The sequence below is a fragment of the Cavia porcellus genome, unplaced genomic scaffold (assembly GCF_034190915.1).
Source record: "Cavia porcellus strain 051 isolate PalLab524CR breed Dunkin Hartley unplaced genomic scaffold, mCavPor4.1 scaffold_15, whole genome shotgun sequence".
In the NCBI taxonomy this organism is placed as follows: Eukaryota; Metazoa; Chordata; class Mammalia; order Rodentia; family Caviidae; genus Cavia; species Cavia porcellus.
The window spans coordinates 3,114,789-3,131,047 of record NW_026947498.1 but is presented as its reverse complement, the minus strand read 5'-3'; the positions used below and the strand labels follow the sequence as shown (position 1 = coordinate 3,131,047).

At 42.0% G+C, this 16,259-nt stretch overlaps 1 protein-coding gene across 3 annotated transcripts in view; it reads left to right on the top strand.

The window, feature by feature from the left end:
* Runx1 (RUNX family transcription factor 1) overlaps positions 1–4,667 on the top strand; it is a 233,096-nt gene extending 228,429 nt beyond the window's left edge. For all 3 annotated transcript variants that reach the window (XM_003462213.5, XM_005000091.4, XM_063224452.1), the window contains one exon: positions 393–4,667. In XM_003462213.5, the coding sequence (XP_003462261.2) occupies positions 393–868 (476 nt within the window). In that variant the 3' untranslated portion in view covers positions 869–4,667. The remainder of the gene's footprint in view (positions 1–392) is intronic.
* Positions 4,668–16,259: the final 11,592 nt, after the last annotated feature.

Here is a 16,259-nt window from a genome sequence, read left to right as displayed (position 1 = left end):
ATATCCTACCTATCAGTATTATCATCTGCCATTGCTATATATTTTTCTCTCGATTTTCTGATCCATTAGCATTTAGTCCATCTACTTCCTTGGCAAGAGCATTCTGGGTAATTTCTGCATCTTTTTGGGTAGTAGCATTCTGGGTAGTTCCTTCACTTCCTGGGCATGAGCATTCTGGTGGCCTCCATTTTTTTGGGTAGTAGCCTTCTGGGTAGTTCCCTAATTTCCCAGGCAAGAGCATTCTGGGAAGTGTGTCCTCCTTTGGGACAGTGGCATTCTGGGTAGCCCTCGCTCTTTCCTTCCGGACAGGAGTAACTGGAAGGAAGCTTGGAAGGGGCTGCCCAGCTCCCTGCTCAGCTCCCTTCTCACGTGACATCTCCTTTGCTCCGCAGCTGCTCCTGACCTGACGGCCTTCGGCGACCCCCGCCAGTTCACTGCGCTGCCCTCCATCTCCGACCCTCGCATGCACTACCCCGGCGCCTTCACCTACTCCCCAACGCCAGTCACGTCGGGCATTGGCATCGGCATGTCGGCCATGAGCTCGGCCACGCGCTACCACACGTACCTGCCGCCGCCCTACCCCGGCTCGTCGCAGGCGCAGGGCGGCCCCTTCCAGGCCAGCTCCCCTTCCTACCACCTGTACTACGGGGCCTCGGCGGGCTCCTACCAGTTCTCCATGGTGGGCGGCGAGCGGTCGCCGCCGCGCATCCTGCCGCCCTGCACCAACGCCTCCACGGGCTCGGCGCTGCTCAACCCCAGCCTCCCCAACCAGAGCGACGTGGTGGAGGCCGAGGGCAGCCACAGCAACTCGCCCACCAACATGGCGCCCGCCGCGCGCCTGGAGGAGGCCGTGTGGCGGCCCTACTGAGCCTGCGCGGGCCGGGACGTCCTCCGGCACCCAGCCGGCACCGGCCGGCCTCGGCCTCCTCCTGTGCTTCCGAAGCCACGCAGTTCGCTCCGTTGTCGGCCAGCCCGCCCATCTTTCCGGCGGGAAACGACGCGAGGGTGTCCACAGCGCCACCGCCACGTGGGCACGTTGTAAGGCAAACAGGATGATTCCCAGAGGGAAACTGTGAATGCTTCTGATTTAGCAATGCTGTGAATAAAAGAAAGATTTTATACCCTTGACTTTTTAACCAAGTTGTCTATTCCAGAGAGTGGAATTTTAGGATTTTTTTTTTTTTTTTTTTTTTGGTGGGGTGGGAGGGTGGGGACGGGAGCGGGGAGGACACAGCGCATCTTGTTTGGCGTCTCTTTTATTTCTGATTTTCTTTTCTGCACCTTATAAATTGCAAAATGCGTATTTGCATCTGGACGGTTTTTGTTTTTACATATATATAAAAATTTGAGCTTGCTTCTTTCTTGCTTTGACAATTGAGAAATAGAATTCCCATTTCTATAAGTTTTTATTTAACTTCTCTTTGGAACTTTTGTGTAGTTTTATTTTTTATGTTTTTGAGACAGCTACAGCTTTGGGTCATTTTTTTAACTACTGTATTCCCACGAGGAATCCCTAGATATTTATGTATCTTAATATTCAGACAGTTACTTATGTGTTGATACTTTTTTAATTATTTAAATGTACTTATATTAAGAAAAATATCAAGTACTTTTTGTATAGTAGCCAAAGTTAAATATATCACATTGAAGAAGGCTGGAGGAAAAAAAAAAATGGGTAATGTGATCACTTGGTTATCTAGAAATATTGTTTACATTAAACTCCCTTTCATGTTAATTAAACAAGTTGGTAGCTCATGCAGCAATGTTTTAAATAGGATTTTAGAAACTGAGGGCCACTCCAAGGATCAAAACTACAGAATTTTCTGCTAGGCTCAACAAAGGGTCTCAGATCTGGCTTTCTCCCTTCAAACACATGCTCAACTCCGGTCCCAGAAGACTCAGACAGGTGCCAGTGATTACACCTCTGGAAAGGGTTTAATTTCTGCCTAGAGGTATGCTTATAACATGGCCTGGTAATTTCAGACATGCTTTGTAGCAGAACACATCCAGTGTAAGCTGTGTGGAGGAGCAGTATTTACATAGGAACCAAATGATGAATTTAGGAATTCCTTAACCTTTCAATCCTGGGGGAGCAAGAAAATATTTCTCTTTGATATAACATCCATTCATTGATGCAGAACAAAACTTCTAGCCATCCCCCCAAAGTGGGAGTAAAAGGGGGGGACAAGATCAAGTAACATTGAGGGCTGAAAGAATCCAGCTGAATTTTTCAGAGAGCCAGTCCAAAAGCAGGCCTCAAAGAGCTGATTTCTGCCTGCCTGGATGGAATCGCATGGGAGAACATGGTCCCACCTGTGTCGGAAACCCCGTGCCAACCGCTGAACAACACCTTTGTTTTGGCTTCGACCAGGCTGAGACCCTACCCTAGGGGTGCGTGCACTTTCATCTATGTGCACCAGCATGACAGGAAAGATTCATGTCACTGCTGCCCATGTATACAGTTCAAGTATATCCAATGTCACTGTAAATTTTATGGCACTATTTTTATTGGAGGACTTGGTCAGAATGCAGTTTTGTACAACTCGTAAATACTGCTGATTTTGACATATATATGCTCTAAATGATCTGGTTATTTAACGTACCTCTTAAATTAGTTGAAACAATTTCAGGTCAACTCTGAAGAGTGTTTGAAAGCAGGACTTCAGAACAGTGTTTGATTTTTATTTTATAAATTTAAGCATTCAAATTAGATCTTTGGCTGCAGGCAGCAAAACAGCTGGACTTATTTAAAAACAACTTGTTTTTGAGTTTTATATATATATATTTTGATTATTTGTTTTACATAGATGCAGTAGCACTTTGGTAAGAGAGAGTAAAGCAGCTTGTGATGTCAGGTTCTTATCTAGAGAAGAACTATAACATCTTACAGAAACTCAGAATATACTCATTTGTGTTGTAGAAATAACTCCCTCCACAATCAAGTTTCATAAGTTATTCCATATTATATTTTGCAGCTAAACTACAACAAGTGTCAGAAAAATTAAAAATGTAATTTTTAAAATTTCATTTCCCTCAAATTAATTTAGATACTTTTCAGCCCATTACCATATCTGACCAGAGCAAAGTACTGGGGAAAGATGAAGCAAAAGTGTATATTTTTCACCTTAATTCTCGTAGCGAAAGATATTCCAAGTGAAAACCAGCCTAATACCCTAAGCAGGAAGCAAAATAATCTCTCACATCTCAAAGCCTTTATGGAGAGGGCTTGTCACTTTGTTAAAGACCCACTGGTTTGGCAGTTCAGAATTTCACAGACCCTTAGCAACATGTATAGTTTTTAATCATTTCAGGAAAAAAATTCAAACTGTAATTATTTTGGAGGTAGTTTTCACACATTTTTCTCACTAAGGAAGTATATTCATTGCCTTCAGGTAAATTGATGTGTCTGTTTATTTGTTGCTTCCAGGTAAATTAAGGTATCAGCAAGATTCTTAGTCATGTAATAACTGGCTGTATCTAGGAGTTTTGGTTTAGCAAAAGAAAGATTGAATAAGCCATTTGTACTGCTTATTCATATGTTCTAACACAGGCACATACTTTACTTCGTGCTGTCTTTCTATTTGAAGATACATTTTCCTCTCTCTCTGCTGCACCTCCGCTATCTCCCTCTTTCCTGACTTCCTCCTCCAAACTCCTCCTTCTGTGTTCCTGTGTTCCCCATTCTCTGTAAGGAGATAGCACACACCCATCCCATACCAAATGTCCAGAACACAAGGAGGTCCAGTTCTTCTCCCTTTGCATCAAGAACAGGGTGAGTCAGCCTTTCTCCTGCTTATGGGTTTCTTCCAGCAGAACAGAGATGCTGCCAACCGTTTTGGATCTGCTTGCTATCCAAATGCAGCAACAGAACCTTCCTGGGCAAATTATAATCAGTGAGTAAATAGCCTTTCTGCTGCCTATGGTTTCTGTGCAGATAAACAGAAATGCTCTGATTGGAAAGGAAATGAATGGTTTCACTCAAATGTCCTGCAATTAAGGATTGCAGATTTCTGTCTAGAAATACCTGTTTCTTTGGGACATTCCGTCCTGGTGGGGTTTTGTTTTTGTTTTTTATTTTGATGGTTTTGTTTTTTGGAGAATGACATATTTTGAGTCTTTTATACATGAAAAATAGATTGACAGTAATCTCAGAAAAGTTTTTTACATCTGAGCAAAGTACCATTTTGTTTACCCTAGAGTATACATTTGCTTGGGTTTTCATTTGATTTGTTTATTCATTGGGAATTTTCTCCCCTCCCTTCAGCCAGGTCAGTATTGATAAAGCTGATCCTTTGGCTTTTTTTCCCCTTCCAGAAGGGTTGCATCAACAAAATTAATTGTATTTATGTATGTAAATAGATTTTAAGCTTCATTATAAAATATTGTTAATGCCTGTAATAACTTTTTTCAATTTTTATGTGTTTCAAAGGATTTTTCTTATGTTTGCTAAATACTGTAGAAAAAAATGCTTCTTTCTACTTTATTTTAGACTTAAAAATGAGCTACTTACTCACTTTTGTAAACAGCTATAGCATGGTTCCAATTTTTTTAAGTTCACCTTTTGTTCTAAGGGAAATGAATGTGCAAAAAACAAAAAGAACTGTTGGTTATATGTGTTATTCTGGATGTATAAAAATCAGTGGAAAGAATAAACTTCCAAATTGAAATGACAGTGTAACACATCTATTAAAAACTCAATGAGAAATGCAGTTCTCCTCTGGCCTCCACCCAATGTCTATTTGTGGGGCAGTTAGTGCCTCTGGTCACTAAGCATCCTGGAAATTGATGTGTGGGCATCTTGTTGCCTGGTACTGACATACTGAACCCCTGCTCAAGGGGAGCTGTCAAGTTCAGGTCTTAAATCAGATAAGATATGAGAAAATCTCCCAGAACTCCCTCTCTAAGGTGTTTCTAACTAGCATAGGAAAGCAGGCACTCCACCGTCAGTCCACTGTGCACAGTAGGGGTGGGCAGCCACCTTTCTCCTGGGAGGATCTATCATGCCCAGCCCATCAGGACAGCTGGGCTGCTGTTGCCCAGGGGCTATTGGAGCCTTACTTTCTTTGTACCACAGTTTATTCTGTAAATCCAATATTATAAGTAGTGTGAATGGCAAATAAACAATTAGATAAGAACTTACACCATATCAAATTGGTTGTGTCTTTCTCTGAGATGAATGGATGGCTGGGACAGTAAGCAAAGCCCACTGCAACACGCTATGAAAATACTTTCCATACATAAATCAAGCCCAAATGCCTCCAGCAACCCTGGCTTCTGAAGCATGATGGCCTGGAGAAGACCCAGGCACCCAGGGCTAAATGAATGTGAAGAAACTCAAAAGCATATTTAAAAAAAAAAAAAAAAAAACTACTACACAGGATTTACCAAAATGATGTGAAATGGCCTCATATTTGAATCTGAGGCCAGGAACTCTGGTCTGCCTTCACTTTTGTAAATAACAGGCATCAGGCTGTGTAGTAGTTGGGAGTTTTAAAGAGAGACTCTTCCCTCACCACCACCAACTCAATGTAAAGTGTTACTAGCAAGTTTCAGTCTCAAAACTGTGTGACTCAAGTCATCTTCTTGCCAAGAATCACCATCTAAAGCTTCTTCAGACTCTGTCACTACCACCTCCTGGGACTTATGACTGGCCTTCAGTGGTCTACCAAGTGACAACAAAAAAATACCAGGAATCAAAACTAGTGTAGTCGGGGCTGGGGATTTAGCTCAGTGGCATAAGCGCCTGCCTTGCAAGCAGGCAGTCGTGAGTTTGATCCCTGGTACCGATAAAAAGGAAAAAGACAAAAAAAAAACTAGTGTAGTCAACAAGAAAGGATCCAGCCTAGGAAGTCATGGCCCAAAAGCCCAGAAAGGAAAAAGTTGGTAGGATATCTGTGCTCTAGGAAGAAGAAAATAGACACTTGGCAGGCAAATGTTTGATTACTACTGTGAGTAGCAGTGTTTTAAACCTTAGCACCCAGGAATTTTTGTAAAATCTTGATCTGAAGAAGAAAATAACAACATTTGAACCTGGCTAGTTCTGTTTGTGAAGTTTCTCTTCTGCAGTCTTACCCTTTTATCTCTCCCCTTTCCATATAGTCCTTTTGGAAAAGAAGTCTTTCAGTCCAAATCAAAAGTATCCCTGTCCCAAAAAAAATCTCATGTGCTCAGAAGTAGGGCCTTCAGAAGGTGACTGGATCACAAGGGTTTCAAAAGTTCCTCAGTGAATTAACCCACTGATGAGTTCCTAATGTGATAGTATATTGAGAGGTAATGGAAATTTAAAAATGGAGTCTAACTGAAGGGAGAAATCAGGGGTGTGACGTGGGAGCTCTTTCTTGTCCATTCTTCTCTTGCTTTTCACTCCTCTCTGCTTCCTGGCTGTCCAAACTAAGGAATTTTTTTCCTCCATCGAGCCTTTCCATCACAATGTTTCTGCCTCAGAACCAGCCAACTGTGGCCTAAAACTTGTGAAATTATGAGCCAAGATAAATATCTCCTTCCTTCAGGTTTTCTTGAGTATTTTGTCACAGCGATGAAAAGCCAACTAACACATAGTTACTTATGCACAACCCACTCTTAAGAAATGGAGAATTTTCACCTCCCTTCAGGAGCCTCGAGAACATTAGCCTTTGAGAACATTAGCACAACCCCAGAGTCCTTGAGGGTGCAGGAGGCCAGGTGCTGCCTTGTGTGAAAAGTTTTGTACTAAGTCACAACAGTAGCCTAGCCCCGTTGTTCCCGCCTGAAGAATCCCAAAGTTCAAAATGCTTGTAGTTCTGTATTACACGGTTCCTTGGCCCAGCCACTTGGGTCTTGCACAAGGCCCAACTTTTCCAAGCACAGTGCCCCTCAAACTAGACAGCACAGATAAAGACGTCTCTACAGTATTCAAATGTAACCAGAATTCCATGACGTCACCATCATTATTGTTTTTGTGTTTGTGGTGGCAGTAGTGGTTGTGTTGTTTGGGAAAATTGGCTGAGCTTTGCCTTGGGCCTCACAGAATTCTCCACGTCTTTGTTCAAAGTGAGTTCACTTTGTGCTCATGACAACCCTTCACTGGCTTCCAGATCCCAGATCCCAGATCCCAGATCCCAGATTCTTAAGGGAACTCAGAAGGGAATAAAGAACTCAGATATATTATTATTTCTCCCCCCTGAGGTTTCTCAAAGGATCTTCTTCCTGACCAATACCGTAGAACAAACAAGATCAGGTGCATTCATGGTGGTATGGCCACAGACTAAGAGAGAAGAAAAAATTTCCCATGTTCTCTTTGTTTTTAACCAGGAGAGGAGATGACGTGGAATGTGTTGTGACTACGCCAGTAGGAGGAGAGCTAGCTGTCTGCCAAATTTTAATATTAGTAATTAAATTTTGCATGCCTCAAATTCTCCTTCTAGTTTCAATTTCACTGATGCTCTTGTAAGGATTAATTAATGTTTTGAAAGTATTTTGAAGATGAAAAGTCTCACATGCACACAAAGTATGATTATTTGCTACTACAAATAGCTGCACTCGGCCATTTTTTCCCCTCTCACCTGAGTGATTCTGGGAGGGCTTCAGCAGGCAAGTAAAAGCTGTCGGGTTTCTCTTACAAAGTGACTCCTTTCACCAAAAGTTTAATATTCCTTCATTGATGGGTTCATTTATTCATGAATGATAGCATGGGGCATCTCAGGAGGTTTTCTCCCCACAGACCAGGCAGACAGGCAAGGCCACCCTCACAGGCCGCACTCTCCGGAAAGTCCACACTGCTCTCATTGTTCTTCTGTTACCATCTTGAAATTATGAGTAACTTTTTAATAAGGGGCCCAGCATTGTCATTCTGCACAAGACCTACATATTAGGCAAATTAGACTACAGGCAGTCTTACAGAGTGGTAAACAAACCACCAAAGTCTAGTGTGAGGGGCCACAACTGAGGAATAAAAAACCCCAAAAGTACCGATGAAACGCAACCTGAAAATGTTGGGAAAGGCATTACTGTACCAATGTCATTTGCTTTTAAAAGACAGAAGTCATCGTCATAAGAAATAGAAGTAGAGCATGAATCAATGGTACACTTTGTTTCCAAGGGATCGTGGTAAGATGACACAGTTGGTATTGAGCCTGAAGCTCACTTAATATGCCTTTGGGCAGAGATGTATGAAAATGTGAGAAGAAGCAAATAACAAGCTTCCAGTCAAAATAATAACAATTTACCAGGATGTAATAAAGGGACAGTTCTCAGAGACATTTCTGTCTCAAACACCATGTATACACATCTACGCATGTACGCACTGGTGTGCACGCACATGCTCATACCATTAAGTCAGCTGCTTAGTGTGCCAGGCCAGCAAGGTCAAGGCCATGTAAGCCACTGAATGTACTGCGCTAAAATGACATAAAGATAAGATTCTGGATTCAAATCCTTGTAAAATCCCACGGGCTTTGCCCTAAATCATGGCATTGCCTCTCAGTTTAGGTTTGGCTCTTAATCACAAACCAAAATCCAACATGCCCTCAATAGTTGACTCTAGAAATATTCTTGCATTGGATCATCACATGAATGAAAAGAAGAAAGAAGCAAAGTTACTGATATGGCTTGAATTTTGTCCCTCAAAAGTCTTAATGTTGAAGTTCTAACTCCAGAACCTCAGAAGGTAACCCAGCTTAGAGAAGAATCCTTAAAGATATAATCAGATAAAATGAGATTCTAGTGGATTAGGGTAGATCCCTAATCCAATATGATCATCATCACTACAAAAAATTAAATCTGAACTCCAAAGCATGAACACAGGGAGAACACTGGGAAGATGGAAGCAGAGACAGGGTAAAGAGTCTGTAAACCAAGACTTTAGTGAACTACCCAAAGCCCAGGTTGTGTGGGAGTCCTTCACCCGGACCCACACTGATGCTGACCAACGACTCCCCTGTGCCTTATTCTCCTGTGTGGTACAGCACCTACTACAGAGTTGATATGTGAATGCAAGCACCATGTTTATGACCAAGTTTATTTCCCAAAGAAAAGTTCCGTGGAAAGGGGCATGATCCCAACATTTCCTTCTCAAACCTTCAAGGTGGATTTTTCTACATGGTGATTCATAAGAGCTTAATCCTGTTTGGCTTGCTTTTGTCACCCAGCACCCATTTCCCTGTCAGTCAGCATGCACTTAGGGAATGCAAATGAAATACCATGTTAAAGCAACACATAATTCATAGGGTAAATTGACTGATGGGAAAAGAAACAAGAAGCTTTGAACATTGCCTGCTACATTATGCGTGCCCTAAAACTGTGAGCTATTCTTAGTCATTAATTCACTCAAAAGCTATCTGCCGAGTGCTCTGTCTCTCTGCTCATGATTCCAAAGTAAGACCCAGGCCATGCCCTAGAGTAACTCTCCTTCTCCCTCAGACCTAGCTCCAAAGGAATAAACCACATCTCTAGTGGGGAGGACTTAACAGCCTGGAGAGATACAGGTGCAGACATCTAATGAACTACACCCATGGCAACAGCTCTGCCACCAATGGGTCAGTCAAGCCACCATCGTAGTTGGTAGATACAGCAGAAAACGGCTACATCCAGTACTAAGAGATTCACACCCCAGGCCCAGCTGAATACTCATTTCTCCAGGAAGTACTGGTGGTACCTACTCTGTGCCAGGTACCTGCCAGCCATGGAAGACACAGCAGCAAATGACACAGATAGAACGCTTTCCCTCCTAATAGGGAGACAGATAAACAGATTGGTAAATCATATATTGCCTGTCAGATGGTGTGTTCATTTCCCAAGTCTGTGATAACAAAGCACCACACATTGGCAGTCTCAGAAACAGCAAAAATGTTTTCTCTCGCAGTTAAGGAAGCCAGAAACCTAAAATCAGGGTGTCAGCCACAGTGACCTTTCTGAGGGCTGTGAGGGTGAATTTGCTCCAGGGTTTCCTCCTCAGGTGAAGGTGGTTGTTGCAATCTTCTGTTCCTTGCTAAATATGTCCTGCAAAGATTCACAAGAATAAAGTTAATCCCAGTGTGATAGGAATAAAAGGTGGAGCTTTCAGGAAGTAACTGAATTATGAGGGGCTAGTGACCTTATGACAAGGGTGGAGGGAACTAGGTAGGCCCTCTGTACCCTCCATCTCTTCCACTATGAGAAGACAGGGCATCTTCCCTTCCAGAAGATCCAGCAATAAAGCAACATCTTGGAAGCAAAGATCAGGCTCTCCTCGGACACCAAACCCACCAGCACGTGCTATTGGATCCGAGCCTCTACAAGTGTGAGAAAATAAATTTCTGTTGCTTATAAAGTATTCAGTCCTAAACACTCATTTAATAAGAGCACAAATGAACTGAGACACTCGCCCTGCCACATCACTGCAATTCCTGTCTCCTCCTTTAAGGCATTCTGCTCTGTTTACCATTATGTCCAAGTTTCTTTGTTCTTATAAGGACATCAGTCACTGGATTAGGCCCATCCTAATCCAGTATGACCTTCTTTTAACTTGATTACATCATCAAAGACTCTATTTCCAAATAAAATTACATTCACAAGCACCTGGGATGAGGACTTGGACATATATTTTAGGAGACATAATTTAATTCACAACATGTGCATGTATGGCCACAGAGGGAAGTGGCTCACCCAAGCAATGGGATTCAGAGAAGGGTCTTCTCTGATGCAAGGAAGTAAGTCATTTTAGGTAAAGGAAAGATCTAGTGCAAAGGACCCAAGGCAGGAGCTTGTTTGAAGACTCACATGGCTGAAATAGACAAAATTCATCAAGATAGCCAGGCCAAATCATAGAAAGCTACTGCTTTGGAATTTTGACTTCTGTGTAGAACAAAAGGGTTTTTAGGAGACAAATAATGTAGATTAACCCTTGTTAGTCTTTAGCACATGTTGGTAAAATTGAAAGGCTGTCTTTGTTCCAGGTGGATGCAGCCTTGAGGCAGAGAACACAGCTCAAGGCAGTGTGCAGGAGAGGGGATAAGAAGGGCTTGGATTTTGGATAGATTCTGAAAGTACATTATAGAGAGTATGCTCATAGACTAGATGAGGTGTGTGAGAAAGAAGAGTCCTTAACCTGACAACTACAAGAGTGTGGTGGCTATTTCTGGAGATAGAAAGTGACACATGTGTCTAGGCCTGAGACTGTAGGTCCCCCAGGGAATGGCCAAGGCAGGATAATGGGACACTTTGATATTCTTTTCCAGATTATAAAGAACCCAGTCAGGCAGAAATTAAGATAGCTGAAAAAAAATTATTTTACCATCGGCAGAAACACTGCTTCAGAGTCATGCAAATCTATGTGGGCCGAGTAGGAAGGCGGTATCCTATCCTTGACCACTGGCAGAGCCAGAGGGACCCTTGGGTGCTCTTCATATTCTTCTCCACCTTGTACACACTGATAGGTGAGGAGTTTTCTCTTCCTGTGGCCTCACTGCCCACAGATAGAGCCACAACAGAGGCCTAAGCATGCTTGCCCTTCTCCTTACCCCACCCAACAATCAAGCATGGAGGGAGACTTTCCCCCACCCTATGATTCTCTGGATTTTGATTGCCAAACAAAATGCACTGCAATGATCAAACCAGCAAAACAATGGACTGTGTATAGCTAAGATTCCTGCACTTTCCTTCTCTCAGTGAGCTTCAGAAGCTACAGTTGCTAGTTGTCCAACCCAACGCCTGTTTTCCTTAGCAATAGCTGCTCTAGAGTTCATGGCTGTTTGGAAGAAAGACCGCACCTCCCAGCCTCCCTGCAGCTTGTTGTCGCTTATGACAAATTTCTGGTCAGTGTTATCCAAACAGAAAAGGGGTGTGGCAGCTTCCAGGAAAGCCGCTTAAAACGAAATTAGTGTGCATACTTTGCTCCTCGCCTTTTGTCTCTTCCCTGCTCTGTAAAATGAGAGGGTGATGGTTAGATCAAGTGTGTCACATCCCAAGGCAGAAGGATGGTATTATAAGGACCCTGGCCCACTCACTGTCTTTGTGGAGTCCTGGACCGCCCACACCTGGATTCGTCTACAAGAAAGAAGATTAAACACCTATCTCTTGCATCAACCACTCATATATGTGACTTTCCATCGTGTAGACAAACCTAGTCCTAACTTGCATGCTATAAATCATATCCATGAGGTGTCTCTGGGAGAAGTCTTGACCAAGGGGAAAAGGTGCTCTCTGTTCTCTTGGATTCTGACTCCTAGTTTCTCGAGAACTTCTAACAGGTTCTAGGATGACTAGTATTAAGGAGGGGTAAGGAGGTAGTATGGTAGCTCCAGACCCACCATGAGGTTCCTCCACTGCTGGCTCATCCCTTACCTCTGCCTTGTCTGGAGTTTTGTGACAACACCGAAGCACCTAGCTCAGGACAACAAATCACCCAGCAAACACTTTGCCTGAGATGCATTTGCCTAGTAATCACATTCCTTTAAAATTCTACCTGGCTTTAACGGTTTCACCTTTCCTCTGTTCCAGCCTCCTTTGTCACCCTGTTTTTAATTATTCAATATATCAAAGGTCACTTCTAAGAGCACCTATGATAAGAAGCCATTAGATGCACAGTGTCGCAAGTTCCAGTGGCGCAAACAGTTAGCTCACAGCACCTACCCAGGTATGCAGTGTTTTTCAAGGAATACGATTTTTAAAAACATTTGGATGTTGTCTTGGCTCACTCAGGCTGCTATGAGAACCCACTTACACACTGAGGAGCTTATCAACAGCAGCTATCTGCTCCTCACAGTTCCATAGGCTGAGAAATCCAGTCTGATTGCCAGAATAATCAGGTTCTGGAAAGGCCTCTCCCACACTGCAGACTGACAGCTTCTCACGGAGTCCTCACATGGAGGAAGGGGCTGAACAGCTTCACAAGCCTCTTTTTCGAGGCCACTAATCCCACTCTGAGCATTCCACTCTCCTGAGCCGATCACCTCTCAGTGGTCCCACCTTGTGAGCAAGACTTTCAGTGTATGAGTTTAGAGGGCACATGACATTCAGATCATAGTAGAGGACTTTTCATCCTTTGGGACCAAATAAAGATTTTGGGGTTAGTTTTTTCTGAAGACTCTTTTTTTCTATTTTGATTGGCATTATTTTAAAATTTGGTTTTATTTAGTTCTGTTACCTTGTATTTATTTTCACATTGAGAGCTTACAAATATAAATCTTTCAAATGTAAGACTGAGTTTTAAGAAAACTAGCCACTAGATGACCACCTAAGCAGGTTTCCCATGGATTGGTTTGGGGCAGCGTGATCTCCTCCCTACACAAGACATGGTTCCACAGTCTGTAAATCTAATCAAATGACCTAAAATCCCTGAGTTTCAGCTTTCACACCTGTGAGGTACAGAATGCCAATTTCATTCAGCCATCATTATTAATAAATGTTTGGCAAAAATAAAAAGAAATGCAACAGAAACATTTAGAGTGTATGAAGAACCATAGCACAACTATAGTACTTTGTAGGAATACTTTGGAAAATAATGTGATGTTACTCCTAAAAAAAATAAATGAACACACGTTTACCCAAAGTGCCAGCATTCACACTACTAGAAAACTCATCTGAAAATATTCTTTATGCATACCAGAAGAGTGTGCAAATACAGCAGTACTGATTGTGATTTAACACGAGACAACCCAAAGGAACACAATAATAGAATGAATGTTACTATTCATTGACATCTAATCCTACTCTGAGCATTCATCAATAGATGACTATTTACAGGTGAAAATGAACAGATTACATGAAGCAAAGTAAATTATGGGGGAACAGGAAATAGGAAAGATCTAAGGAGTATGATTTCACTTACATAAAGGAAAAGAGCAAGCAAAAAAATAATGTGATTTTTATGCACGTACTCATAGGTATTCAAAGAAAAACAAAATAATTAGCACCACATGTAGGATACTTAGTGTTATTTTTTTGAATGTGGTCTAAGCATGTCCTCCAAGGGTTCACTTGTCTAAAGTTTGTTATCAGTGTGATAAGGACAGGTGATGGAAACTTAGGAGGTGGGACCCGGTGGGAAGGAATTACATAACGGGGGCACAGCCCTCAGAAGGATCTGACCTAATTCTCATGGACCCTAATTAGTTCCAGGGAAAGTGCTGATGATAAGAGCAAACTGGTATAACTGATGATACCTCCCTGGTATCAATCTGGTTTCCTAGCTCACCATGTGAGTCATCTCTTCCTCTCACAAGTATCTCTGCCATGATGTCAACTACCATAAGCTGACATAGCCAAGGGACACATTATTACCAGAGACCAAAACATTGAGAGGGCTTTATCTTAGGCTTTCAGCTTCCAACATTGTAAGCTAAATAAGCCTCTTTTCTTTATAAGGTAGCAAGCATCAGGTATTTTGTTATAGTAACAGAAAATGGACTCATGCACTTGGTTATATTTTCTGGGATAGGGAGGAACTGATGCAGCATTCTGGAATATAGTTCTATTTATTAGCTTAATACATTGAGTGGTATATTAATTTTATCATAATTCACAGTAGAGTGCTAATAGGATTAAAACTCAATTTTGATCAGTTGAGTTTTCTCTGATCCACAGTTCCCTTGGACTCTCAAGCCAAACTGTCATTTGAAAAATACATACCAGTGTCACCACAGGAACAAGGTAAAAGAATAAATGGCTGTCGTTGGAATCACAGCTCGAATCCCACGTTTTTGTGCCTGTGATTCTTACATGCAAGGTAGAATTTATTTCTTCCTAAAGACTCCATCATTTGGATCAGAAAAAAAGTACAGTATGCTACTAACAACGGAAACAGTTCATGGATACAAGTCACATAGTTGTTTGGCTTCCTTCGAATGTCTCTTAGGAACCACCGCCCTCAAAGCTCTCACAATGTCCCTGCAGTTATTTACGAGCCCTCTATGGTTGCTCCGTGAAAAAGAGGATATAAGCATGTTGTCCATAGATTAACTGTCCAGATGTGGTTAATGATTCCAGTACTCAAGAAGGAGGAAGTGTGCACGTGGGTGGCACTGACAGTGGGAAATAGCTGGAGACCCTTCATCAAAGTAAAGGAGGGTGGCATCCACCACAAAGTTAATTCAGAAACAAAACATCCTTTCTTTTGGTTTCAATTGTCTCTCTCTTCCTTCACAAACATCTTACATCTGGGTAATGATTGGTTCAAGTTCCACATTAAAAAAAATAAGCCCTTACCAAGATCTTAGTTCATTGGTTAACAAGGAGGGAAGAAAGCTTGCTTCATGCTGTAAAAAGCTGACGTGATTGCTCTCCTCCCTGGCCTCTTTTTGTCTAAACTGCAAGCTCCTGCAGTCCTGAAGATTCCACTTGGATTTCCTCCCAATACTTGAATACATAAATATAGGTCTGCCAGTACACTGCCCTTGTTTATGAGCCTTTTAAAGATCAAAGAGTCATTTTCAGCTCTTGGGTTTGTCACTTTAAATATACTATTTACCATTTAACGGCTGGTTCTAGTAGAATGGCCTATTAGCCTCTCCTCATTTCTGTCCTAACACCGAGTCCTATAGTTTGTGTACAGAAATGCCTTTAATGGAGGTTTCAGGTCCATTTCCAGCATATTAAAAGGCTCAGAACCTCCTTTAATGGACCTGAGCTTTAAAGGTACAGGTCTGAGCCAGATTATGTGTTATTCTGAAGATGCCACAATCCAGATTCAAAACTGGTTAGTCACTAAGACAAAAGAAAATATCCGAAGTCAGGAAAAAAGAATGCACACACTATTTCTCTGAGTGCTATCAGAACTTGAAGTTAAGGGTGACTCTTAAATTACAGAGAGCCAGGGTGCAAGGTTCACAGCATAGAGACCACGTCTCTATGTGTTTTTCTGGTGGGGTTTTTTGGTTTGATTTTGTTTTTGTTTTTTTGCAGGGGTAGGGGGACAAATCTTTAAATTCACCATTCCAATCTGAACTTTTGCATAGTTTAAGTATTTCTTTCATGGACTAAGATGGTGAGGGAACTAATAAGAAGAAGATACCAGTTGGAGAATAAATGCCAGAAACGTTAAGTGGATACATTTACTGGAATCATGATTCAGGTTTCCACAGACCTAGTTCTCTAAAATGTATCTAAATTTAGGTGGAGTTACATATTTCATACATGAAAACCAGATTCTGAAAGATTCCTCCCTCTAGTGCCTGTGGAATAATGTGTTACAGATAGCCACACCACACATAACAGATTTTAAAATTTTCAAAGTGTGTGTGTGTGTGTGCATATGTGCGCGCATATGTGTGCTGTTTGTGTATTTGTGTTTTTTGATATGTGTTTAT